This window comes from Eucalyptus grandis, chromosome 8, assembly GCF_016545825.1.
Source record: "Eucalyptus grandis isolate ANBG69807.140 chromosome 8, ASM1654582v1, whole genome shotgun sequence".
Taxonomy (NCBI): Eukaryota; Viridiplantae; Streptophyta; class Magnoliopsida; order Myrtales; family Myrtaceae; genus Eucalyptus; species Eucalyptus grandis.
This window is the reverse complement of record NC_052619.1, coordinates 62,627,823-62,652,555: the sequence shown is the minus strand read 5'-3', so window position 1 is coordinate 62,652,555 and position 24,733 is coordinate 62,627,823. Positions and strand designations below refer to the sequence as shown.

General features: G+C 39.1%; 3 protein-coding genes and 1 pseudogene across 5 annotated transcripts; 1 reads left to right on the top strand and 3 right to left on the bottom strand.

The window, feature by feature from the left end:
* Nucleotides 1–5,135: 5,135 nt before the first annotated feature.
* Nucleotides 5,136–5,953, top strand: LOC104415566 (nuclear transcription factor Y subunit B-5). The gene has a single exon (XM_010026896.3). The coding sequence runs from the start codon at nt 5,209–5,211 to the stop codon at nt 5,716–5,718; it is 510 nt and encodes a 169-aa protein (XP_010025198.1). The 5' UTR covers nt 5,136–5,208; the 3' UTR covers nt 5,719–5,953.
* Nucleotides 5,954–9,473: 3,520 nt separating this feature from the next.
* Nucleotides 9,474–11,641, bottom strand: LOC104415565. Of its 2 annotated transcripts, XM_010026895.3 has the most exons (3): nt 11,454–11,629; nt 10,663–10,720; nt 9,474–9,815 (listed from the first exon to the last, which is right to left on the bottom strand). In XM_010026895.3, the coding sequence occupies exons 1-3, from the start codon at nt 11,517–11,519 to the stop codon at nt 9,592–9,594; spliced, it is 348 nt and encodes a 115-aa protein (XP_010025197.2). In that variant the 5' UTR covers nt 11,520–11,629; the 3' UTR covers nt 9,474–9,591. The 2 variants fall into 2 exon arrangements, with proteins under 2 accessions (XP_010025197.2, XP_018716516.2); XM_018860971.2 differs by lacking the exon at nt 10,663–10,720 and having other exon boundaries at nt 11,454–11,641.
* A 1,901-nt stretch (nt 11,642–13,542) lies between these two features.
* Nucleotides 13,543–19,323, bottom strand: LOC104415560 (probable linoleate 9S-lipoxygenase 5). 2 transcript variants are annotated; one of them, XM_039299447.1, is made up of 10 exons: nt 19,046–19,323; nt 18,673–18,957; nt 17,115–17,404; nt 16,607–16,847; nt 16,048–16,389; nt 15,859–15,944; nt 15,533–15,625; nt 15,103–15,407; nt 14,745–15,008; nt 13,543–14,533 (listed from the first exon to the last, which is right to left on the bottom strand). In XM_039299447.1, the coding sequence occupies exons 2-10, from the start codon at nt 18,929–18,931 to the stop codon at nt 13,780–13,782; spliced, it is 2,634 nt and encodes an 877-aa protein (XP_039155381.1). In that variant the 5' UTR covers nt 18,932–18,957; nt 19,046–19,323; the 3' UTR covers nt 13,543–13,779. The 2 variants fall into 2 exon arrangements, with proteins under 2 accessions (XP_039155381.1, XP_039155380.1); XM_039299446.1 differs by having other exon boundaries at nt 18,673–19,323.
* A 2,602-nt stretch (nt 19,324–21,925) lies between these two features.
* Nucleotides 21,926–24,725, bottom strand: LOC104430665 (annotated as a pseudogene).
* Nucleotides 24,726–24,733: the final 8 nt, after the last annotated feature.

The following is a 24,733-nucleotide window of genomic DNA, read 5'->3' as shown; positions in this document are numbered from 1 at the left end:
AAAGGATGTTACAAAAGTCATAGACCATGCGCAATTTTGTGTGAAGTTATGTATAGTTCAAATGCTTCATGTATACAAAGCGTAGGATCTTGGAAATTCAAAGGCGTAAAGCGTAATTATGCATTGTCTTTCAAGTCCAAACACATAACATAGATGCATACTTCATGCATCCACAAGCGCTTTACGAAAGAGTGACGAGACAAATAGTGATGTTGTTTTAAAACTTCATGCATAGAGTTATTTTTCACTTAACTCGACACGATATTACCATATGTTACGTATGTAGTTGCATGTGACGTGGAGCGTGTCTTGGACTACGATAGGCACGTGACCGGCTTGATCGTGAGTTAAGGACCACTAATGGACCAGGATGACGAACTAGGTGACGAATATGGTAGGTGTTCATACATATGGTGAGATGGTTACTCTAATTAAATCCAGGGTTAGCCCTTTCGAGGTTTTTTAGGTAGGAAAGCCACAAAGATGTCCTCCACGTTGCTGTCCTACTTCTCGCTTTCCTACGAGCCTTTGTTGAATCATTAGAAACAAAGTTAAGCAACAGAAAATTGCAGTAGGTCCGATGTTGTCAGACTAATCCTCGGAACATTTTCTTCCAATTTGGTGATATTTTATATATTTTGGTGCCCATACCTTTTCTCTTTTTCTTTAATTTTTTTAAATTTTTTTTTTACATTTAGTTCTTAAATTCACTAAGGTGGAAACCTACTTAGTATGGTGCGATGGATGAAAGGAACTCTAAAATGTCTTTACATCTATGAAAAGAAACATACTTTCTCCATAAGGTTCGAAATACATAGAGACATCATTAGGGAAACCCTATTCTGTGATGGGTTCAGCTTCTCAAATAAGAAAATAAACAAAGTATAACAATTTTTGAGTTGCCGTAAGAATAATTGTGAGTCATAAATTTTTAAATGAATAAGCCTTACAATAATTTTTAATTATTTGTTATTTTATTTTTTGTGATTCAAAATAGATTGTTGTTCTCACGTTAATATAAAAATTGTCACCTAATCATTTCTCTTTCACATAAGCAAACGGATTGAAGGAGGCTAGGGTTCATGCCCGAGTAATGCTCAGAAATAAAGTTTGACCAATTCCTGATCTCGGGCATTATTAATCGTTTCACAAAAATAGCGATTAATGACTCTTGGATTCAATACATATGAGGGGAAATTACCAAAAATATCCTAAGACTATTACAATTGTTAAATTAATGTCTTAAATACAAATGAGGGGCATATTATATATTTTATTATCTATTTATTTTTAAGGAAGTATAAAATGGAAAAGGGAATCAGACCGTGGGGCCTAGAGTCAAAATTGTTGACTCTGGGCACACAGGTATAATAATGTCTTCTTTCCGAAAGTGCCGCCGAAGCTCTAAAAAAACAGAAAAAGCCGCCGAAGCCCTACGTGTCGTAGAAGAAAGAGCTGCACAGTTTGAGCGTCCAAAAGAGCGCCGCACGATCAAGCAAAGATGAACACGAATCTGTACGTACGCGAACTAAAAGACAAACACTGGAGTTATTGATTTTGGCGTACGTAGAGCGTTTTGTTTAAAGCTTGAACGCGTGGTAATTTTGTACCATGAATATATGTTTAAGTGAGATAAACACTTTGAGTTTAAGGTTAAATCTAAGTGTGGGAAACACTCGAGCTTGTGAGCGATTGTAAACTATGATTCTCCAATTATAGTGGATTGTTTGCTGCTGACTCTTTCCGTGAACGTAGATACTGATATTTGGATCAAATCACGTAAATATCTAGTGTTCTTATTATTTCTCATTTATTTTTATAGTTATTTTGAATTGACGTAAATTGTAAGGTCCTATTATTTCCACGTATTTTATTCCAATAACAATCATGCCGGTTTAATTTTAAAAGTTTTAATTTGACCAATTTAATCCTTTAACGATTTGTCAATCTAGTTCTTTCGATGAATTTTTTTCTTTCTATTTTTTTTTTCTTTCTAAACCTGAGAGGCTTGTGGCCCTTGCCCATGTTGCCTACAAGTGAGCCCAATGCCTGTCTGGGCAAATGATGCGAATCTTGCCCGTGACCAACAAGGGCTTCACTGCCCTCACTCTATGGCCAGCGACTCTTGTTGGACTTCGTAGAAAATAAAAGGAAAGTAAAGAAAGAAAAATAAAACGATGATTTAATTTAAAAACTCAAAAACTTCAAAAAGATTTAAAAAATTATAAAAATTGTCTATATCTTTACAAGTCGTTTTACATGAAACTGTTGGCATCTACATCGGCAATTTCCTGCCAAAACTAGTCAAAATAACTAAATTAGCAAATTATCAAAAGTTTTAGGATTAAATTGACCAAATTGAAATATTTAGGACTAAATAGACACAAACGCAATAGGTCTAAGAGGTAATTTTGCCACGCATTCGATGCGTTAGCAGGACTCTTCAAAGGGCTTTTTCAGACCAAGCAGAAGACAAATCAGTCTCATTGCTCAAAGATGACTCACCTACAATAAAGGTTCAATAGCGAAACCGTATCGCGATTGGTTGCGTTCTAATAAACTAACACAAGATAGCACAAATCTTCATTTTCTTCTCGTGACAATCACATGCCCGTCCACCACGTTTGTAGCGACCTCGGACCATGTTTTCACTTATCGCCTTCCGCACATCTCCGTGACTGTTGCTTTACAGCAATTTCCTTTAAGCACAGTTTGGAGAGAGAAAAGAGTTCTTCGATGCTACATCTGATTATATGACATATATACTGAGGCTAAGATTGAGCGCTGAACCAACTTGTCTGGAGAGGAAAGAAGCACTTATCAAGAAAGCGAAGCCAGGGTTTTGAAGGACATTTTACTAGATTTACTTTGCTAAATGATGTTTCTAATTAGTCTGTTATATAAGCGAGACCCTCTCCATTCAAAGTGGTTCACATGATCAGGAATTAATCCACCATCTTCAATATAGTACAAATAGTTTGATGTATGATTAGCAATAATGTGAAAGAACCTGATGCTATTTCCATGAATTAGGTAATATTTTACTAATTATTGATAATATAGTGAGAATTTGGGGGAGATGGGATCAAGCGTTCGCCATTCACACATGCTCTTCAAAAAGAGGGAGAATGAAGCAATCGAAGATGCTTAAAATAAAATTCGTGAAGCTTCCAACTAGTCAAACCTGGAAAGGCAGCACAGGTGTTAAGACAAAAGAAAGGGACGCGTCCGCTCTCATTAGCCTCGTTTACAACGAGACATGAGTAGATGCATTGCAAAAGTTGCAGGGACATCTTTAGTTTATAATGCAAATAAAGCTTAGTGGAAACATTCTTTCTATCTCAAGGACGGGGCTATGTACGTCAGAAGAACATAATTCAAAAAGCTAATGAAGAAAGGCAGGAATGTGCATTAATTTGTATAAAGTAATCGCATTAAGAAAGTGTTGTCACATAAACTACAGTTCAAAGAACATAATCAATTCCTTAACCGGCCTCTTATTAATTTATTTGGTTAAATCACAATCAATGAGTATCTTATTCTCTAGTTTGGCCATTCAATGAATTGTACTTGTTACCACTTTTCTCAATGGATGCAACAATCATAGGTCGAGCCGACATCGAATTCTTAGTTGCCAAATTCAGTTTGTGCACGATGAGGGCTTTTCTTCTTCAAGTTATAAATGGCTTTCAAGTTGGTTTGATATGTAGCTTTAATTCATTGGCACGTACCATTTCAAAAGTACACATGTTCCACAGGAATTTGACCAAACCCTTACTATAATTAACTCATAAAGGATTCCGACCAAAAAAAAAAAACTCATAAAGGAGATTCTTTGTTGCCCTATTAAGTGACAAAAGCTTTTGCAAAACCCAGGCTTGTGAGTACACAACCCTAGCACATCCACAACTTGTTCCTATGAAGAAATTCTTGTTTAGTTTCTTTCCATTACGTGCACAAATGTTGGCCACAAGCTAGCTCAAATGATAAGGGGCATAACATATAGTTTATTGACTTAATGAAGGGCTATCATGAGCATTATCTGTGTAGGATGCTAACCATAATAGAAAAAGAGAAAACAAAAGAAGTGATTGGGTTTGGGGTGCGGGCTACAAAGACCACCTGTTTGGACAGTATTGCAACTTTATCTTTCTTGTCGTCATTTTCATCAAGAAAAGGACATTTTCTCTGGTATCAGAGATTTGACGCGAGAATAAGTCGCAATTATATTAATTTCATGTTGAGTTTGCTACGATACAAAACCGTTTACTCTAGAACCTCTTTAATTACCTTTTCATCTCAACGCGAGATCCGGCTTGGAGCTAAGGACATTGCTTCAGAAGTTGGGCCATGTTGCATGTGAAGGACATGACCTTATGTTCAAACGAAAGGGCATGATTGATTGTTGTCCTGTCGATTATCTCATCATCGATCATACAGGAACTTACTTATGTGCTTAAATCATAAGCATTGAGAGGGTTGGGGCATGATTAGGGTTTTGTATAAAGAAAATGCTTTAAGAAGGCCTTTTCTCTTTTATTTTCTAGCTTTTGGCTTAATTCATTAATGAGAGTCACTCAAAAGTCAATACGTAAAATTCTTTAATGAGCATATTTCTATCCTATAGTTTTGTTAATTAATAAATGGATAACACGTAAAAGTGAAAGATTTGAAACTTATGATGTCCACGCAAGTGAAGTTATTGTCAAAGAACTACAATCGAAAGTTAAAGCTACTTAAATGCATATTGAGCCCCCCATAAAAAAAAAAAAAAACTTTCAAATAGCAGCCTCTAAATGATCCTCAACATTATGGATGATGAGCTTGATATGACAACATGTTTGGTAAAGCACATTGTTAAAGTCCTTGAATGATTATAATATTATGGCAACATGTGTTTGATAAATAAACTGTAAATACGTATAAGTAGTTTTCTTTCACATCCTAAATTTTTAGTCAAAATCATAGTGGATTACGCACTGCTCACAATGTTATCGGTGCCATCCATAATGATTATGGCACATCCAAATAAGGTCGCCTCTCATGTGCCATGCACATTGTGCACATGAATTAGTGCGTGTATATGCACACATACATATGTACGGACTAGAAGTGGGGTTTACCCATTTAAGTAAGAGCGACGAGATCTGCATTTTGCGAGATCGATCATTCATTTCTCCATTACTTTGGGCGGAGAGAGAGAGAGAGATGGTTGATGAGCAAGAGAAGTTGCTTCCAATCGCAAACGTGGGTCGGATCATGAAGCTAATCCTTCCACCAAGTGCAAAGATCTCCAAGGAAGCCAAACAAACCATCCAAGAGTGTGCCAGTGAGTTCATAAGCTTTGTGACAGGTGAGGCGTCCGACAAGTGTCACAAGGAGAACCGCAAGACCGTGAATGGGGACGACATCTGTTGGGCTCTGAGTTCTTTAGGGTTTGATGACTATGCTGAGGCAATTGTTAGGTACTTGCACAAGTACAGGGAGCATGAAAGTGAGAGAGCCAACTGTAAGCAGCAAACTAGTAAAGCCAGAAATGTTACTGGTCGGCATGATCATGAAGATAAAGTAGAAGGTGAGGACGACGACGACGACGATGATGAAGGATCGTGCCACACAGATAGTCAAAGAGGAAAGGGTATTACTTCAACTTGTCACAGGCATCCTGCTCCGTTAGAGTTCAGAATCATTGACAGGAATGAGACCTCTCCATCTTAATCAATCAATGTTTCCTAAAGGGAAAAAGCATCATGTGTGTAAGATCTCACATCTCATTTCTTTATTTTGGGGACGACGCGATGAAGTGGATCGAGAATGAATCGATAAGTGCGTTGTGTAATCACATGTAAATGATCAGCTGTTTATGTTGCATACTGTCTGAACTTGGTGTGCTCCATGGGTAATAACCAGCTTGTATCTCTTGCTTCTTAAACTGATGATCTCTCTCTCTCTCTCTCTCTCTCTCTCTCTCTCTCTCTCTCTCTCTCTCTCTCCATTTCCTACTCATCATCTCCACCAGAAAATGCGTATGAGGTGAAGAAAAGGCTGTCGCTTGTTCTTAGCCTTTGGTTTGTACTTGAGATTTATCAGATGGAATGGTGATTAATAAGTTTTTCTTGGGAAATTTGATCGTATCATGGACATGATTATAGCCTGACATAATAACCAGGCCATATAATCTTGATCTCCCTCAATTTTTTTAAGGATCTTTCCCCTCTTATTATACATTGAGATCCATATTGTATCTTCTTTTCCACATCAAGATGGTTATCAACATGTTAAAACTCTGCAAGCAGAAGCACGGGGACTAGTGAAATGATAGGAAGAGAAATTATAAAATCACTAACAAGCTCTAAATAGCTTGGTTGGCTTGGCAAATCTTCTGATTGACAATTCAGCTCGCTTAATTACAATTGTCTCTAATTTCTTGCATCATTAGGCCTTGCAAAAATTCGAAAAGGATATATTGCCGGGATTGGTTTAACTTACAAAAATACTGGGATATTAGACAGTTTCGCACCATATGCATTGTTGACTCTTAATGAGTGAATCCAACATATACAAGTTGCCATCTCTTACTTCTAATAAAGACTAAGTTCGTCTGGTTTCCACATATTTGCCCTGTTGTTTTCATTTACTTTACCATTTATCCACCAATTTTCATCTTCTGTTAATCACTCATGTTACTCCCATGATCCTATCAGTTTTATTAATTTCTATTGTCGATTTATATTCCTATACAATTGAAACATCTACAAAATTTTAATATCCCTAATTATATATGGTTCATCAATCCTCACAATAGAGAAACAAAGCACCAAGATTTGTCAAATAGCACATGGACTTTGGGCTTTAAACTCTATCAAGTTGTGAACCTGAGCAAGTCCTTAAAACCTCAAGAAAGAATTAGGGGTAAGAACCCCCGAAGGGTGGGAGTCAAAATCACCTTGTGGAACTAACACACTATCTAGTCCATACCCCTTTTCAGTTCTTTCTAAAATTAAAAGGATAAAGCAGTGAAAGATCCAATCCCTCTTTAGTTCTTTCTTTTTTCTCCTTTTATCTGGTCCATACCCCTTTTTCACTTGGAAGGAAGAATGCTATTGGAAGATTGTGCAACCCAACTATATCTGATTACCCAATTAAGAAACAGTTAAAAATTGCTAAAGAATGCATACATTGATGTGTTAGGTTTAGGGTTTTCCTCAAACCTAGGACAAGGGACCACAAATCTTTTGTGGCTTTACATACACCATGAATTACCGTGAAGATCCAATCAAATCTGAGGCATGCTCTTATTTTACTATGAGCAAATTGGATTATGAAGGACCTCTTTGCTTAAAGAGACGGCTAAAAACACTCTGATAATATAGTTGTATTGGAGAACTTCTGTCAGAGTTAGGGTTTCTATATGTAACCCAGGGTTCCATAAGCTTTATGGTTTGGGACCACTTCTTCCTAGCAAAAAGAAGGGTAGCAAGAACAGTAAAAAGTAGCTCTGAAATGCGCTCAATTCAAAGGAGCGTACTCCATTAATTCTTGATTAACCTGAGGGTAAGAGAAACTGAAGTGTGCACAGATTAATTATCCCATTATTGAATGTACATTGTACCATGTGAGTCCGTAACTCACAAAGCTGAGATCCAGAAACCAGGTTGTCGTGTACGATTATCTTCCTGTATTTGATAGAATGATTTCGCATTATACTGTTTCTGTGAGCACCGACCATAAAATTCCGGCATCGAGCTTTGCGTAACTGATTAAACATCAAGTGTTGTTTGACGAGGTTGCCATGTGCGGCACTTTGAAAGTGATTTAACCTAAAATCAGTTAAAGTAACAACAAGTTGCACCAGATTTTTGGCGCATTGGTTATTTTCTAGGAAAAAGGGAAGCTCCTTATCGTCATCACGTTAGTGGCAGTCGCAAATACCACAGTACCTTGAAGCACATTTCAACAGATGCAAATGATTCTTCTTCTAGCTATCTTCACACTTCACAGCTTCACCAATGACATTTTTCTGAGATTGTGTAGCCATCCTAAGTCCATACTCAGCTTAGGTTAATTGTAAATAATGAATGCGCATTTGGACTGCATAACTATTCTTGTTATCAGCAGGTGTGTAATGTCATATGCCAGTAGATGATATGGAAATGCAAATCAAACTTTTATGGATAAGTTCACATAGAATAACTGGCATAAGCTTCGGCAAATTATTTTGTGAAGAATATCACATAGTTTATACAATAATCATTTTCTTAATATGTCATTTATCAGCAGATAGTGTTATATAGACTGCTTTTGCAGTAGATAATTAATGGAGCAAAGGAACAATTGACCACATATATAATCTAGTCTCTGGGAGGAATTTAGCTTGATTTATTTCCAGCTTTTAATCCTCATTAAGTTGGCAACCATTTGGAATTGTCATAGATAACAAAAACTACTTTGGTTGCATCTCTAGCTGTTTCATCTAGCAAGCTAGCTGGGCTAATAAGGAAGTACCTCAATTTCTTCTCTCTTGCATTAGTCTTCATTAGTGATAATTAAGTTTTAAAAAAAAAAAACCATATACATCTCACTGAAGTTTGAAGTAGACTCATTAGTATTTTGCAGATAAAAGAGATTATATTTGTATGCTATTTCGATGCAGATAATCCTACAATAGGCTTTGGAATTTTAATTAGTTTTCATACTGTTGCTAGCTAGTTGTATCTACTTAGAAAGATGTTAAGATGAGCTCTCTCTCTCTCTCTCTCTCGCGCACACGCGCGCACATGCACACGCACACTAAAACACAATAAGTAAGGTACACGCCTCCTGAAGAGTTGACCGCTGCATGAAGACGGTACAGAGCAAATGCTTTTTCCCCTTGAAAGAAAAATGGGGCACGTCATTTTCCGCCTTCACCAAATTACATCAGATAGTTTCTGCAAAGCTCTTATATGGAATCAGTTTTTGAAAGCGAAAGAATTCATTCCATTCAAATTGAAGAACTGAGGAAAGAAGAACTCCAAGAAATTCTGACCGTCACATTACAAAGGTCAACCTTTCCGCAATGTTTTCTCATGAGGCTAAGCCATTCTCACCGGCACAGGCGGTAACATTTTTGAACAAGATGGGGAAACAAATAAGAAGAGTAGCTTTCCCCACAGCAAAAGTCTCATTATCTTGTAGCATAGCGTTCACAAATTAACCTTGCGAACAGTTTGCACATCACTTAGATATGGGTTTAGACTTACCTTATACATACATGTTCCCCCATTCAAAATATAATTCGAATAGTTAGTACATTTTTTTTCTCTCACATAAAACAAAGCATTTACATTACACGTATTGTGTTCAGACCAAAGCATTTACATTACATGTTTTGTGTTTGGACCAGCATATTGTTTTTCAAGCCATGTCGCAAAATAAATCAACTATTTTCAGCACCTTTATACTGCACATGCTCCTTTCATCACCAGAGGACCTTATTAACCTGCTGCTGAATTAGTATTAGATGCACGTGATAGAGTTATCAACATCATTGTTGAATAAGGCAGTGAGATCAAATGATGAAAAACAAAGAGAACCATAATCGAACCACTATCACAATGTTTGAGTGATAAAAGCTTCCACATATCCCCAACCATCATCGACATCAGGACCCACCCAAAAACCAGCTATCACCCTATCAGTACAAGAATCAACACCAAAGCAACAGCAAAAGGCATCACCAAGATTTCTTGATGGTATAGCTGAATAATCTCTATGCCAGTGATTAACAGAAGGCACGCCTCTTGATGAGCTGAGAGACATTAGAAGCTCTGGCACTGCAAGGTTATTCACAGCATTATCAGGTAACCACATAAGATGAAATCTTGTAACACAGTAAAGGGACTATCTTGTCAATTTAGCACCAAAGTCTATCATGCTAAAATCCATCAACCATATTTAGGATAAAAATAAGGATCATAGGGTACACAGCAAGCATATTTATCTATCAATTAATCATCAAATGACCTTTCAATGATGTCCATCCAAGTGAACCATCACTTTTTCTCATTAGCAAACGCAACTTCTAATAACTCTAGTGTTAGGCTGAGAAGATCCTTCCGATGCAGAAGCTCTGAGTTTGAAACTTCAATAATGGGGCTGATCACCTTGGTGCCATCCATAACACCAGCTAGATGGTGGTCTGGCTGGTAACTGCTCAGGTACAGGTAATTGACGTATAACCGAGGGAACTGACCATGTATTCTAAGTAGCCCCAAATTTTCAATAGGGTACTTCATGGGCAAAGCTCGAGACACAGAGAGAACTTGTAAGAACTAATCCAGTTTTGGTGAACAACATTTCGCTGGTGCTGTCCAACCCAGTTGACACTCATGAAACAAGAGCTGTAGACTCTGTGCCCTCAGTAACATTGACTGCACTTCTGAAAACCTAGTTGATCCGTAAGAGGGTGTTCTATTCTTGGTCATCTGATCTCAGTCTCAACCCAACTTAGCATGATCAAATCAAACTGCAAGGGTCATTCATACCTAGATTCACTAAAGCACAGACCAATCTGTGACACTGACAATCTCCATATGCTTTTCTTAAAGAGCCAATGATTCGAAATCTTGTCAAGGAGTAATACCAATACAACTACAGCACATAAGAATTGCAAAGATAAACCTTTCGGAAAAGTAGCATGACTTGAAAGTCTCCCCGTATTTGATGTGCTGCACATCTCCTATAGAAAATTATCAAACAAAAAATTAGCAGAAGACCTCCCTCAAGTTTTGCAACTAAATAAGAATGTAACCAGCTAAGCAACATTCCATCCTCAGGCAGAAAACCATGCACAATCCCTTCAAGACAAAAATGCGGTTCACTTTAGCACACGTCAACATATCATGAGAAAGAAGCTCCTTGCAGAAGGGAAAGGTGGATGCCAGTCAAATTCACCAACAACAGAATAAAGCAAGAGTGAATGAAGCTTAGCTCGAACAAAATGGCTTTTCAGGCTTTTTGGGTTGGACAAAAAATATCATTAGCCAAACAGAGAAAAGGCACAAGTGGGTATTGCAACTGATCCCACGAACGGATAAAAAAAAGTGTCATTTGCAACGCTGAATCACTCAGCTGATTCGCAACACCATTTTCTACGTCCCCAGTCTTAATTGCAGAGAAGCTGTTCGATGGAATGGCGCAAAGAGACACTTCCAAAACGCCGAGCTGTTTCTACACGTCCCTTCTCTGTCACAGCATTTCGCTCTTCAGCGACCACATCAAAAGCACCATCGACAAGAAACGAAACCAGATGCGAGCTCTAGATCATCACCATCAACGACTAAAGACACCGTACTGCGACGAGCTTATGAGCCCAAAGGAACCATTTTTGAAGCAAAAAAAAAAGACGCCCTTTTTGAAGGTAAAAAGAATACTTTCTCGTCAGGGACAGCGAATTGAAAAGCCATCATCACCTGGGTCGAAGCTGTCGGAGCATAGAGAGGCGTCGAAAAGAAGCCAATGGAGACGAAGCTGGCCATCGATAAGTGTTAATGTCTCCACCGGCCAAAAACTGCAAGCTTTGGTTTTTATTGGAGCTGGTCTGTATTTTTGCAATTTCTTCGGAAGCCTCGGCATTGACTGCAGTGATTAATCGCGTGAATAATTTATTATATGTTAGGGTAAAGGACATTTATTATAGGGGTGTGCAAATGGACCGTCCAAATCAAGAATGTCCGGATTGGACCAAACTAGCCAATTAGGTCTGATTCTTAGGAGTGTCGGTTGAGTTCTTAATTCCTAAAAAGAACCAATATCCGTACAATCTGGTTTCCGATTCCAATGGGAAATCGGGCCAGCTTGACTATCTATGCTTTTTATTATTATTTGTATTTCTTCTTAAAAATTGGTGGATTTAGTTTATTATTTTCGAGGAAATAGGAGCCTATGATTGGACAATTAGATATCTAGATTGAAGCATAGAGTTTGTTTCGAGCTTTGAATTTGTTTCTGGTCATATTTTGACAGAAAGATATCCTAGTGATCAATTTCATTAGACCGGACTGGAAACCAATGATTCCTAATTTATTATCAATAACACTATAATTTGTGGTACACCATACCACATTCATCAACAAGAAAAATGAACCTTGTATTTTCAAGATTTATTTATTTATTTTTTTTTTGGTAAAGAAGATTTATTTTCTTTTTTGAAGGAACAATTTCAAAAACTAAGATTTTGTTCGTTTTCGCGAAACATGTGACCTTTTTGGAAAATGTTTTCAAAAGTCATTTTTTGGGAAAATGACAATATTTTAAATTAAAAATATTTTTTACCATTTAGTAAGAAAAATCTTTTCTCCCATGCACACTTTTTCAATAATTTTTTATTATTTAATTTTTCAAAATCGATTTTTAATTATTATTATTATTATTATTCTTTTCCTTCATTTTCTTTCTTTCTTCTTCTTTTTTTCTTAGTCGGTCATCAATCACGGCGACAACTGACAATTGACCATAGGCAAGCTTGAGCCCGTCGAATCAGGCAAGGCCCAAGCTCACCTGAGATCATCAAGTGAGCTTAGGCTTTGCCAGAACGGCGAGGCTCTAGCAACCTTAAGCAAGGCCCAAGCCTTGCCCAACTTACTAGCTTGAGCTTGTCTGTGACCGAAGATTGGCCAAGGAAAAAGAAAAAGAAAAAGTAACAAATAATTAAAAACTCGATTAAAAAATAAAATTAAAAGAAAAAAGACAAGGTGTTTGGTGAAAGAAAGTGGGGGTAAAAGAAAATACGCAATATGTTTTTTTCTACTCGAAAAGTTGAAAATATTTTCCAATATTTTAGAATTTTTTTTTCCAATGATGGAAAATGTTTTTCCTAATTCATTCATTTTCTATGAACGGAATGCTAGAAAAAGTTTTCTCAAAAGTTATTTTCTGTGAGACCAACGGAACCTATTGTAGTAAATTTTTTCATTTTTAATAAAATATAGCCTCAAACTCTTTATCAATAAATTAGAGTCATCACTTGTAATTAGATCTATCAAATGAGTGGATTAGGTCGAGTTGGGATTGGGTTGAAAATGGTCCGTCCAAATTGATCCATTTAACTTATTTTTGACCAATTTACTTGCAATATAAATCTCGTAACTCATATTCGACCTAACTCATATCCAAATCTGGCCAAAATTGCTAAAACACTTTCACATTTAACTCAATTTAGAAAAGCTCATATTTAAACTTAGCGAGAGCACCGAATGAGCAACGCGAGTAAAGATGAGAGAGAGTGAAAAGAGGATCATAAATGTGAGTTAAGTCTAAATAAATTGTGAACTCATTTAACATTCATATCATATCCATTCATGACTCATAGAATTATGTTTAAACTCATTTATAACTCATTTACTAAATATAATTAACTCATAACAATACAGCCCATCAAATATTGGTTAAAAAATGGATCTATGACCCATTTGCAAATACAACTTGCATTCGTTGCAAAACAAATCACGGCTGCAAGAGTCAAAGTCAGGATTCAAAGTAATGACTTGTTCAAAAACCATGTAAGACAACAGGGAGATGCTTATAATTCAAATTGGAGACGAAGATGATCACTAAAACATAAAGCGAAGCAAAGAAAGGAAAAGGAAAAAGACTAAGAAACCTCGTGGAAATTTATTTATGGCCCTGCATTACAAAATACAAGAGCTCTAGAGTATCCTTCTGCTAGATAACTAGGAACTGCCAATGAAACGAAAACTCCTCTGCTGTAGCTTAAGACATTACATATAGGAAGCAGCTTCATATGGATATGCTATTTGGGATCCCTTTGCCAGTAAGTCCAACCTCACTGCTGGGATACAGCAGAGTGTAAGGCATCCTTACCAGCCCGGCCCTGTTCCTCAATCTCTCATCGCTGTTCATGTCCGTGATCCTCTGCTCGATCTCTTCCAACCTCTTTCCGAATTTCTCGAATGCTTGAAGCGGAGCTTCATCGCTGGTCCACTCGGCCGTATCTCTCTGCCCGAGGTAAACCTCATCCGGAGAGTGCTTCGACAGAATCTCCACCAGGGAAATCCCTAACAAGGATAGAATCTGGGGAGTTATCGTTTTCAGGAGAGCCTTCTCGCGGTTTGTCTGGAGCTCTTCGTACTCGGGAGTTCCTTCTTCAGGAATTAATCTCCGGCTCATCGCGGGCCGGTTTGGAGGATACCCTCCGAAGGGGTATTGCCCGAAATTGATGGCTGCATGGAGAGCCGAAGCGACCCAAATGATTATAGTGCAAGTTTGGATCAGTTCGTCCAGGGACTGCATTTTAGGCCACCAAGGTTTGTCTTTAAGGTCACCGTGACCTACTTCTCTGAGTTCTTTCCACCAGGACTGAAGTTCGGTGTCCTCTTGCACCATCTCATCATTCTTGTAGTAGAAGCTGCAGTAGTCCCGGACCCACGTTTCAATGGCGGACCATATCTCGAGCCCATCAACGGCAAACGGGTAGTCCTCTATAACTAGGCGCAGCCCGTGTCTTGAATTAGCATCCTCTACTGCCATGCCTCTAATGAAGCAAAAAATTTGGCCCCTCGTCACTTTCAGTAATCAGAATATGCAAACTCATCAAATGCATCACCAAAATTATCTATCTAATGAGGCTGCTCGATTGCTCGTTGTGTCACATCCCCAATCCTATGGAGACACTCTTTCCAACTTAAACCAGCAGAATCGACTCTAGCTCCAATAAAAATAGTATTTGAAAGAAGTAGATTTACCTCTTGATGAGATCAGCAGGGAGTGCTTGTTCGGGAAAGACCCAATCCTTGTAAGCAGCACATGACATTTCCAATGAAAACTTCGCGGGGAAAACCGTCATCTCGAGCGCTCCACCTGCACTGATCAGGATCTGCCTTGCAAACCCATTGATACTCATGGTGTCGCGAAAATGAGGATGCAGAAGTTTATGAATCGGATGAAGAACACTAAGCTGCCGATTGGTGGCAATTATGAATGGCTCGATGATAGCATGAGTCTTCAACCTGCAAGTGAGCATAAATGTTCAATACACGTCCAAAAAGAAGGGGGGAAAATGGCTTTCTAACTCGTCAATCGAGAAGCTATCATGACTTCTACCAGTGGCTGATGAGTTGATGATAGCCTGAGTCATTGACAGAAACATAGGCTTTGGCTAGGTCCCAAAGTGTACCCTCAATACCATCCTTGGCTGGTTTGTAAACCTCGCTTATTTCACCAAATTCATCCCCATCAGGATGGGGCAGGATCAGTTCAATTGCCAATGGCTTCAAAGTTCCGTCTTCTTTCAAGCATAGAAGTGTCCTCGTGGCATAGGTCTTTGTCGAAGTTGTGTTTATTCCTCGAAGGAATGGCATCAGAGTATCGTAATGATCTAAAATGAACAATTTCTTCTCCTTGATAGCCTGGTGAAGCAGAAAATAGGATTCATGTCTATGGCACACCATCATGTTCAGTACAATAAATCCAACAGATCAGAGATATTCCACCGAAGAAGACTTCGTCAAAAAATTGAATAAAGAAGAATTACCTCATCCAGGGTGCGCCCACTCAAGTTTTCCTCTATATATACTCTCATGTCTGGATTATTTTCAGGGTTGAGCTTGCTTTTACAAGGAAATTCCTGCAATGAATCAAGAAGGTATGAGGGACAAAATTGAAAAGTTATTTTCTGCTTTACACTGGCATCTACCAAAATCCTGCACTGATTTATCACACAATCATTTTAACACCAGTAGCTAAGAATAATGATGTTAATGCAAAAAACGTGAAATGCCACATTTTGTTCGGACATTGCAGCATGGCAGCCGATTATGGGGGTACTTGACAAAGCAAGGCACAGAAGTGTGGGCAAACCTGGAGACAACAGATGAGAACGGGGTCCACGCCAGCCAGCATCTCTCTTGCAAATTCCTCATCTGTACTCCACGCTGATTTATCTTCTGCTTGACCAATGAACAGTACAGTAAGAAAAGCAAAATTTCATGGTGATGAACGAAAACTTGCAGTCCGTTGCTGTCATCATAAGGCTGATAATAAATTTACCCTTAATGACTTGAGGCGTCGGAAATTTGAGGAAACCGTCGCTGTCTGTACGAAGAAGTTCCCTGAGCATCTCCGAAGGGACACTTTCCATGATGCTTTCAATGAACTGGTTCTTCTGCAGCTTGATACCTCCTTCATAAACCTTTAGAATTTCTTGGAAGTTATCAAATTCACGTGGGGTTCTATCAAATTGTCCTTCAGCTGCGGGTATAAGGAAATGGGCAACAGATTTCACAGCAAAAGCCAGCAAGTCCGAAAACTTTATGTGGCTGAATCGCTCATCCCTGGGGACATAGATGCTCAAGCTCAGCAGGATTGGTAACCTGCTTTCAACATCTGGATCTGGATGACAATTCACAAAAACCACAAGGCTGTCAACAACTGCCAAGATTACTAGTAAATTATACTACTCGCAATTCACATGTGCAGGCTCTATCTTCACAGTTCCTTAGTGGATCATCTAGGGTTTCCCAACAATATCAGCTCTGATACTATTTAAGCATTGCGAATTAGATGCATTTATTTGATCAAACACAACAAAAAAATACGGAAGTCTGACCTTCCTTAGTTGGTGGTCGGCCTGTTCTTCCCCTGCGGGGATAAGGATGGTCAGTAGACCCTCCAAGAATTGGACGGACATAGTTTGGACCCTTCTGGGGTTCAGACAAATCATTGTAGTAGGCATAGTCATAGACCCTCTCCCATTCTTTTCGCTCGCCTGTTCCATCTCCTCTCAGGTTCTCCAATTCTTCTTCTCTGTACTTGTTTAGTGGTGCTGGTGTTTCGCTTGGAAGATATGTCTGCAATGATGAAATAACTTCATCAGGAAAGGAAATCATAGCGCCTTTTCAGATCTCTATTTTATATGTTTGTTCAGTATATACTCGCAGTACTATATCTGCAGGCAAATGAGCGAGATAATGAAGTGCACGAGAACATTTAAGGGTTAAAAGTCCAGAAGGTCCACTTTGCTCGACCAAACATGCATTTTTGAGACAACATTTGAGAAGTCATTGCCTTACATTATGCCTTACTCATCATTATCTACTTCCTCTTAGCATGCATACCTTATTGGCAAAAAAGATCCTGTCCTTTGCATAGCAGTGAGCAGGATAAACCCAGGAGTTACAAACAAAGTGGATCTGACCATGACCGGGGACGTCTTCAAGAGTGACTGTCTTGAGGAAGAACTCACTGTGATGATTATTTCTTATCAGGAATGCTCCGGGAACTCCTATCTCCCGGTCCAAATGATGTGTCAAACTGAATGCCAATTCACCCGGTGTTGAACAGGCGCTGGTTTTCACCGGATCCTCCAGGTGCACTGGATTTCCAAGTTTGCCTTGCAACTCATTCCCTACACAGGAGAAACTTTCCAATGAAATTCAGCAATTGAGGATGCTATTTTTGCGAATGCAACCCAAGTTGAAGGATGATACGATTCACAGACATTAGATTATCCGAAGCCAGATGGACCAAACTTACTTTTAGGCTTTGTTTGTTTCACTGGAAATGATTTTCAACATTCTTTTTGCAGGATATATTAGAGGCAAACGACAATTGTCAACAGCCAAACACAGAGGATCCTAATAAAGTGTATGTTCTCTCTTTATCCTCATCCTATGTAATTTAAGCATTCCAGGAATGATTTGGCTATTGAGAATTTACTGGAAGATGTCGACTTTCACTACATGCTTGAACTGGGCTCAGTCTGAATTAACACTATAAGTTGATAGCAGGACACTACAATCCCGGGAGAAGAATTCCAAAAGCCCTGAAGACAACTTGATTTGTTCAAGGAAATCGAACATAACCCATGTTATCAATCTAAGTGCCCCTGACAACCTGGCCACAAGGTAAGTCAAAAACTGATTAACGCTTTGATTTTCAACTGAGCATCGACATCCATACATTAGGTGGATCCCCAAGACCTTCGAGAGGTTTTTGCCCAGAAGAGAAATGAACCTTGCATATGTTCCAGACTCTAATTTGATGAGTTTGCCATTTATCCAACGACCCTTTTAGAAGCAGTCCTTCAAATAACACTTCCAAGTGCATATGTTCTGCATATTATCAAACACTTAGAAATGAAAGTAACGAGATAACGTTCCCTCATATGAATAGGCCAACTTGAATCCAGATGGATAGGTGGCCGAATCATGGAATTATTTACACTCCATGAATTGTGGAATGGAGCATGCACCGTGCGCTGAATCTAAACTACACTCACGTGTCTGCTCGAGATCTTTTCTTTTGGGGATCATAATTCCAGATCAATCAATCAAAAACATTGCACCAACCAACCGTTGACTTGGATTTTTTGTCATTGACCTGGAATTTTTTTTCATTGACTCGTAGTTGAGACTTCACTCTCACGGTTTACCCAGACCCTATTCGGACTAAAATTCTGTGGGCTTCCAGGGTTCCACCTCTACCCTCACTAAAACCATCTCTGCAACTGGAAAACCATCTGCTAACCCCACAATACTAATTAACGAAGAGAAAACCCGGAAAAAAAAAAAAAAAAAAACAAGAACCAGTTCTCTCAAAATTTCTGAACACAAACCCACTTCACAGGATTTCGCAGAAACTTAGAAGAAGAAAAGGATAACAAGAGAAACCCACCATGATCTGCGTTGACCGCGCTGATGAACTGCACGGACACGTCCTTCCCCCCCAACTCATGACCCGTCACCTTGTCCACCAGGCCGCGGCCCACCTCCACGATCGTCGAGGCGAAGCTCGTGAAGTCCGTGGCCTTCTTCTTCCTCAGCACCACCTGCCCTCTGATCCGCCCGCCCTCGAGCTCCTCCGCCTCGCACCTCATCTTCTTGTTCCCATTCTCGTTGCTTGCCACGCTCTTGGTCGTGGTCGCATCGGCCATTCTCTCTCTCTCTCTCTCTCTCTCTCAAGATCAAGAACCGAGGAGTGAAGGAGCCAAGAAAAGCAAGAAAAGCAAGAAAAGCCTGTCGATGGCCGGCAGTTCTCTCTCTCTCTCTCTCAAGATCAAGAACGGAGGAGTGACGGACCCAAGAAAAAGCAAGAAAAGCCTGTCGATGGCTGGTGGTGGGTCTGAGGGAGATAGCGAGGGGGGAGAAGGTGGCTTTATAGGCGGAGGAATCAAATCAAACTACCAGTAATCCATGGCCATGTGGGTCTCCTCTACTGCGAAGCTTACCGGGTCTTCTGAGGAAGCTGCTCTGCTATTGCATAGATATGGAAGAAGACTTGTAGAATTAACTGTTGACTTTTCTGTGCTTTATTTATTTTTGTTCATCATTGAGTGGCTGCGCGGCCCCCCTCGAATTATATATATTTTGCAACTGGACGTCACATTTTTATAGTGGGAGGAAAGCGATGGTTGGTACGCAGAAATAATATAAGCACGCTAGATAATTTAAGTATAATTACAACCAAATCTGCCTCAGGTACGATTTGGTCCTGACTTATCATATTCTTTAGTCATGGGTTAATCAATGAATTTGACATTTTTTTTTTATGGGGAATAAAGAGCAAATATAGTATCTCACCTACGTTGCATTGTGCATTACCCATTTCTTTCGAGCTTGCGAGAATGCCGAGCAAGGATCGATGCTTATGGGTGAGGTGGACATGGTGCGATGACACGATATCATCGCTCATCGAATCGCGAATTTTACTTTTTACAGGGCAAAAAAAGGCAGTGGAGCACAAATTCTGAAGCGGGGGACATCAGAAAGTATCCAGACAATTAATTAATGCGGGAGAATCATTCCTCTGCGTAGGTAAAATATGAAAGCATCATTAATTAACGTGGTCAAAGTACGAGGCGAGAATGGGAAAAGACGGAGTGCATGGGAATGCATCTGTTCCTTTTCACATTGATAAGGATGATAAAGACATTCTTCATGTTTCCCACTATAGCATTCAAGTCTCTTGCCCTTGAAGTCGCTGAGTCAAGGGTCACGAGCTTCGACTCGAATTTATTGACTCAGTCAGAAATTTGAAAAAAAAAAAAGAAAAAAAAAAGGAGGAGGAGGAGGAGGTAATAATTGTTCCTATTTTCTTTTTCTTTTCTTGAAATATATATGTATGTGGGATTCTTGATTAGCGGTTGTCTCGTCCAAGGGGAAGTCAACCTTGGATCATGAGTTTTACCAAACTTTTTAATGCACCTTCCGCTTGTCAGGAAGTGCTGACGGTAAATGATGGATTTTGCTGTTTAGGGCACTTGTTTATAGCCATTCTTTAATAAAGATTAATGTTACAAAAAAATCCAAATTAATAATACGCTTATCATTAAATTTATCATAAATTAATTTTTTAACGATCAAAAAATCCAAATTAATATATATGTAACAAATTTACTTTCATTTAGTTTCGTTAAATTTTACTGTAAAATTATTAAGTTTGATGTTATATGACAATTGAATTTGAAGTTTTACCTGTCATTTATCATAAGTACTGGTTTATGATTGTTCATAATAAATTTATCATAAATGTATTCGTTTTGAGTTTTTGTAATTAAAAAATTAATTGATCTAAACTTATTATAAATGTATTAATTTAAAGTTTTTTTTTATATTAATTTTTTAATCAATTGGTTTTAGCTTATTACAAATTCGGATGGGATCTTGATGAGATGGGTCGATCATTCAAGGGTCTGTCGCTTCTCTCACTGGCCAAAACATAGGATATTTAATGTTTTTTTGGGAAGCTTATGTGGCTTTTTTTAATGATGGGAAACAAGCACAGAAGGAATTGGACAACTGAGATAATGAAAGACAGCTAGCAAGAGACCCGCTTTATGAACAGTGGCAGTCCTTTTTCACCCATAATGTGGTTGTTGTTTCTTTCCTTCTTTTTTTTTTTGCCTTCACCAGGGTTAACACGAGGCGTTGCAATCCGAACCCTTGCTTGTTAATTTCTTCACTTATGTTAGCTTAAAGTGGAGGATTTGAGATGTCATAAAACTTACTCGGCCTCGTCAAGGCCAATGCTTATCTTATGTTACCCACCTAAAGGTTTGCTTTGAAGAATAGAAAAATAAGCCAAATTAGAGGATAAGTATAATGATGGCCGCCTTGATCATTGATCCTGCAGAATCAAAGCATCAGATTGAGTAGATAATGTCTGGATGGGTAGGTTATGCGATGGACACGGAACAGAAAATTAAATATAAAATGGTTTACAGTTCACAAACTCGTGGAAGAAAAAAAATAATCATGTTGACGATTAAACTATTAGGATTCGCAGCACAATTACCCAAAAGAAAAAAAAAACAGAGAATAAAAACGAAAAAAGAATTTGAAATGCAATGTTTTATCCATGTTTACTTTTAAATTAGGGATATGCCCAATATGATTCCATTACAATTAGTACCTCATACATATTTAATACATCCATCAATTATAAGAAAAAGATAATATATATTTAGTAGTTATCATAGGCTCAATTTTAAATTACTAATAAAATATGAGTTCGAATTATAAAAGCCCTTAGACCCCACCCTCTCATCTAGGTGCTCGGTACCATCTTCTCTATTAGGATGCACGTATAAGTGAGTTATATTATATTAATTCCACATCAGAAAATCATTGTGGTATGGAGTAGTTGATATATCTTAGTTGGGCCATAACTCATTGGCTTAAACTTTTGAGTGAAGATGGATTCAACTGGATATATTGACGGGCTCGTATTTAAGCTTATTTTTAGTGATCTCTCCAAAAGAATGTATCGGACTTCTGCTAATATAAACCTAACTTTCTAGCTGAATCTCATAACTAGAGTCCCAACATTATCTATGGGAGTATGAACCACACTTTTCCAGTCCCTAAACAATCAACTGTGCATGTGAAGGTTGGAACTGGTAGATAATGTCTTCTTCTTGTACGAGCAGTTAGCCTGGCAATTGGTAGACTTGAGTACCAGAATTGGACAAACATTTGTCATGCTTCACTTGTTTTGTGGATAATCGTATTTCATACTTAACACTAACTTTCATCCTTGCGAACAAAAGGTAGTTCACAAGAAAAAGAAAGAACAGGTATGCGTGCGAAAGTTCAGATCGAGACGCCTCGACCTGCCTGACCGGGTTCCTCCTTCTCTTGTCCACATTCATCCTCATAATAATCCTTCCCTCGACTTCTTCCAGCTTCTTCCCGAACCTCTTGAATGCCTCCAGCGGCTCAGCGTCAGCCGTCCACTCGGGAGTGTCTCTCTGCCCGAGGTACACCTCGCCGCTAGAATGTTTCGACAGGATCTCCATAATTGAAATTCATGTAAGTGTCTAAAGCAGGGCATTCATAGTTTCAGGAAAGCCTTATGGGGATTTTACTTGAGCTCTTCATATTCAGAAGTACCTTCCTCAGTAATGGTATTGCTCAAAGTTGGCGGCCGTGTGGATGCAAATGGTGATCGTTCATGTATATGTCAGGTCCTTGAGAGTCTGCATTTTAGGCCACCAAGGCTCACCCTTCTCGTCACTGCGTCCATCCTCCACAAGTTCCTTCCACCAGGATTGGAGTTCCTTTGCTTCTGGAAGGAAACTTATTCCTAACTTATCAAATGTCGAACTATCTACGAGCAATCAAGGAAACGGGTTCCATATTAATACACGAGAGACATGTTCAAGAAAAACCTGAATCACGAATCAAATGGGTGTGTTACGCTTTGGAACATACTTTAATTTTTCACAAATTAAATGCTCTGATTGTAGGCTTGAGAGTTCCATAGCAAATCGTGTGTTAAAGATGGAGGGTTCAGGAAGAAGGAGCGTTGTTCCTCACTGGATATTTAATAAAGAGAATAACGCCCGTTTTTCTCTATCTCTTTTCTTGAAGGTAACACACAATTATATATCTCTCTATATTTCAAATAACGGTAAGAGCAGTTAATTTTTATCCACAAGTAACCACCTCATTCACAAGTAACTGTGTCCGGGTCATGGGCTGGGCTGGGCTGGGTTGGGCTAGCCCAACATGGGCGGTCCAACCCATGAGAACATAATCCATCACTTCTGAACCATCTCGTCACTCTCGTAATAGAAGCAGCGGTAGTCCTCAACGCGCGTCCTGATCGCAGACTAGATCTCGAGCCCGTCTACCGCCTAGGGTAGTCCTCAATAGGCGGAGGCCACGAGGGGAATTTGCGTCTTCCACAGTGACTCCCCTGGAGACAAGAAAAAGGTGTATTTTCCACTCCAGAGCCAGCTATCAAATTGATTCAAGCAAAACAAACTGTAGCCATATTGATACACGCCCCAGCCCGAGCCTTGGCTATTTTAAGTACATTTTTGCAGCCTACGGTCAGGTCAGCCTTGATTTTTCTCACTTTTTGGAGGAATTTTTAATGGAAGTCTTATATTTTAGAGTATTACTTATATACCGTGCGATGAGGTCAGCGGGAAGTGCTGGCGAGGGGTAAGCCCAGTGTGTGTAGAAGGCAGAAGACAATTCCATGCAATACTTTGCCGGGTAAACATTTGAGTCGAAGATTTCACCGGCATTGATCAGAATCTGCTTAGCCAAGGCGTTTATGTTCATCGTGTTGCGCAAATACAAAAGCTTGTAGATTGGGTGAAGCACGCTCAGTTGTCTATTTGTCGCAATCACAGATGGTTCGATCACTGCAAAAGTATTCAACCTGCAGCAAGAATTGAGGAAATAATCAATAAGCAGGAAATAGATCTTGACTTATTTTCCCCAGTCTTTATATTGTTGAGTGCACCATAGGAATCTTTACCAGTGGCTGATGAGTTGATGATGGCCTGAGTCGTTAACTGCCACATGAGCTTTAGCCAGTTACGAGAGGGAACCTTCGGCACCTTGATTAGCCGGTGTGTACACCTTGCATATTGCGCCGAACTCATCTCCCTCAGGAGGTTGCAAGCTAAGTTTTATTGCCAGCGGCTTCAGGGTACTGTCACCCTTCAAGAAGAGGAGTGTTTGTAACCCATACATTTTGCTGGTATGCGCCTCAGAAGAGGCCAGAGCACGTGTATGTACAGTTTGTTCATCTCAATAGCCTGCATTTGGTCATTGTCATTTTAATTCAGAGATATGAACTTAAATGAACTTCTCACCATTTTTTAAACAAGTTTGAGCATATGGACACTCTTAGAGACGTGGAATGCCACAATGAGAGATGCGATGACGGTACCTGTTCGACAGTCAATCGATTTAATTGCTTTTGAATGAGCTCTTCCCTTATTGAACTGCTCCGGTTGTCATATATTTTAGGGTCTAGCTTGCTTGCTGGTGGATTTCCGTTCTGCTTCGTGTTAATATTAAGTGAAATAGTATGAGGTGAAAGATGAATGATATTTTTGTTCACCTTGAGATGGTGAATCAAGAAAGGGTTGACTCTGGCAAGCGTTTCTCTACAGAATTCATCATCTGTCCCCCAGGCAGACTTATCCTCTGCACAAGATGATTGCTCAAAGTTAGGAAAACTATTAAGTGTTTTGCCTGAGAACTAATCAGATAGAAAGAAGGCTTTATAGAGATATATCCATTACTTTTGATCACTTGAGGCATGGGGTACTCGAGAAGCCCTTCCCCATTGGTCCGGACAATTGCCTTGAGCATCTCCAGGGGAGTGTTCTCCTTCAGACTCTCGAGCAAAGGGCTGTCAGGAAGCTTGATACCGTCTTCGTAGAGCTCGAGCACTTCTTGGAAGGATTTGAACTCGTTGGACATGCTGTTGC

Bases quoted from the DNA above. Each gene is read 5' to 3' on its own strand.
- LOC104415566 (XM_010026896.3), top strand. From the start codon at position 5,209: ATGGTTGATGAGCAAGAGAAGTTGCTTCCAATCGCAAACGTGGGTCGG.
- LOC104415565 (XM_018860971.2), bottom strand. From the start codon at position 11,616: ATGCCGAGGCTTCCGAAGAAATTGCAAAAATACAGACCAGCTCCAATA. The intron at 9,816-11,453 runs GTGATGATGGCT...ATAACCTTGCAG, and splicing joins CTCCGACAGCTTCGACCCAG to TGCCAGAGCTTCTAATGTCT.
- LOC104415560 (XM_039299446.1), bottom strand. From the start codon at position 18,931: ATGGCCGATGCGACCACGACCAAGAGCGTGGCAAGCAACGAGAATGGG. The intron at 15,626-15,858 runs GTTTGCCCACAC...GATTCATTGCAG, and splicing joins TTCTCATCTGTTGTCTCCAG to GAATTTCCTTGTAAAAGCAA. The intron at 15,009-15,102 runs GTAGAAGTCATG...GCTCACTTGCAG, and splicing joins CATCAACTCATCAGCCACTG to GTTGAAGACTCATGCTATCA.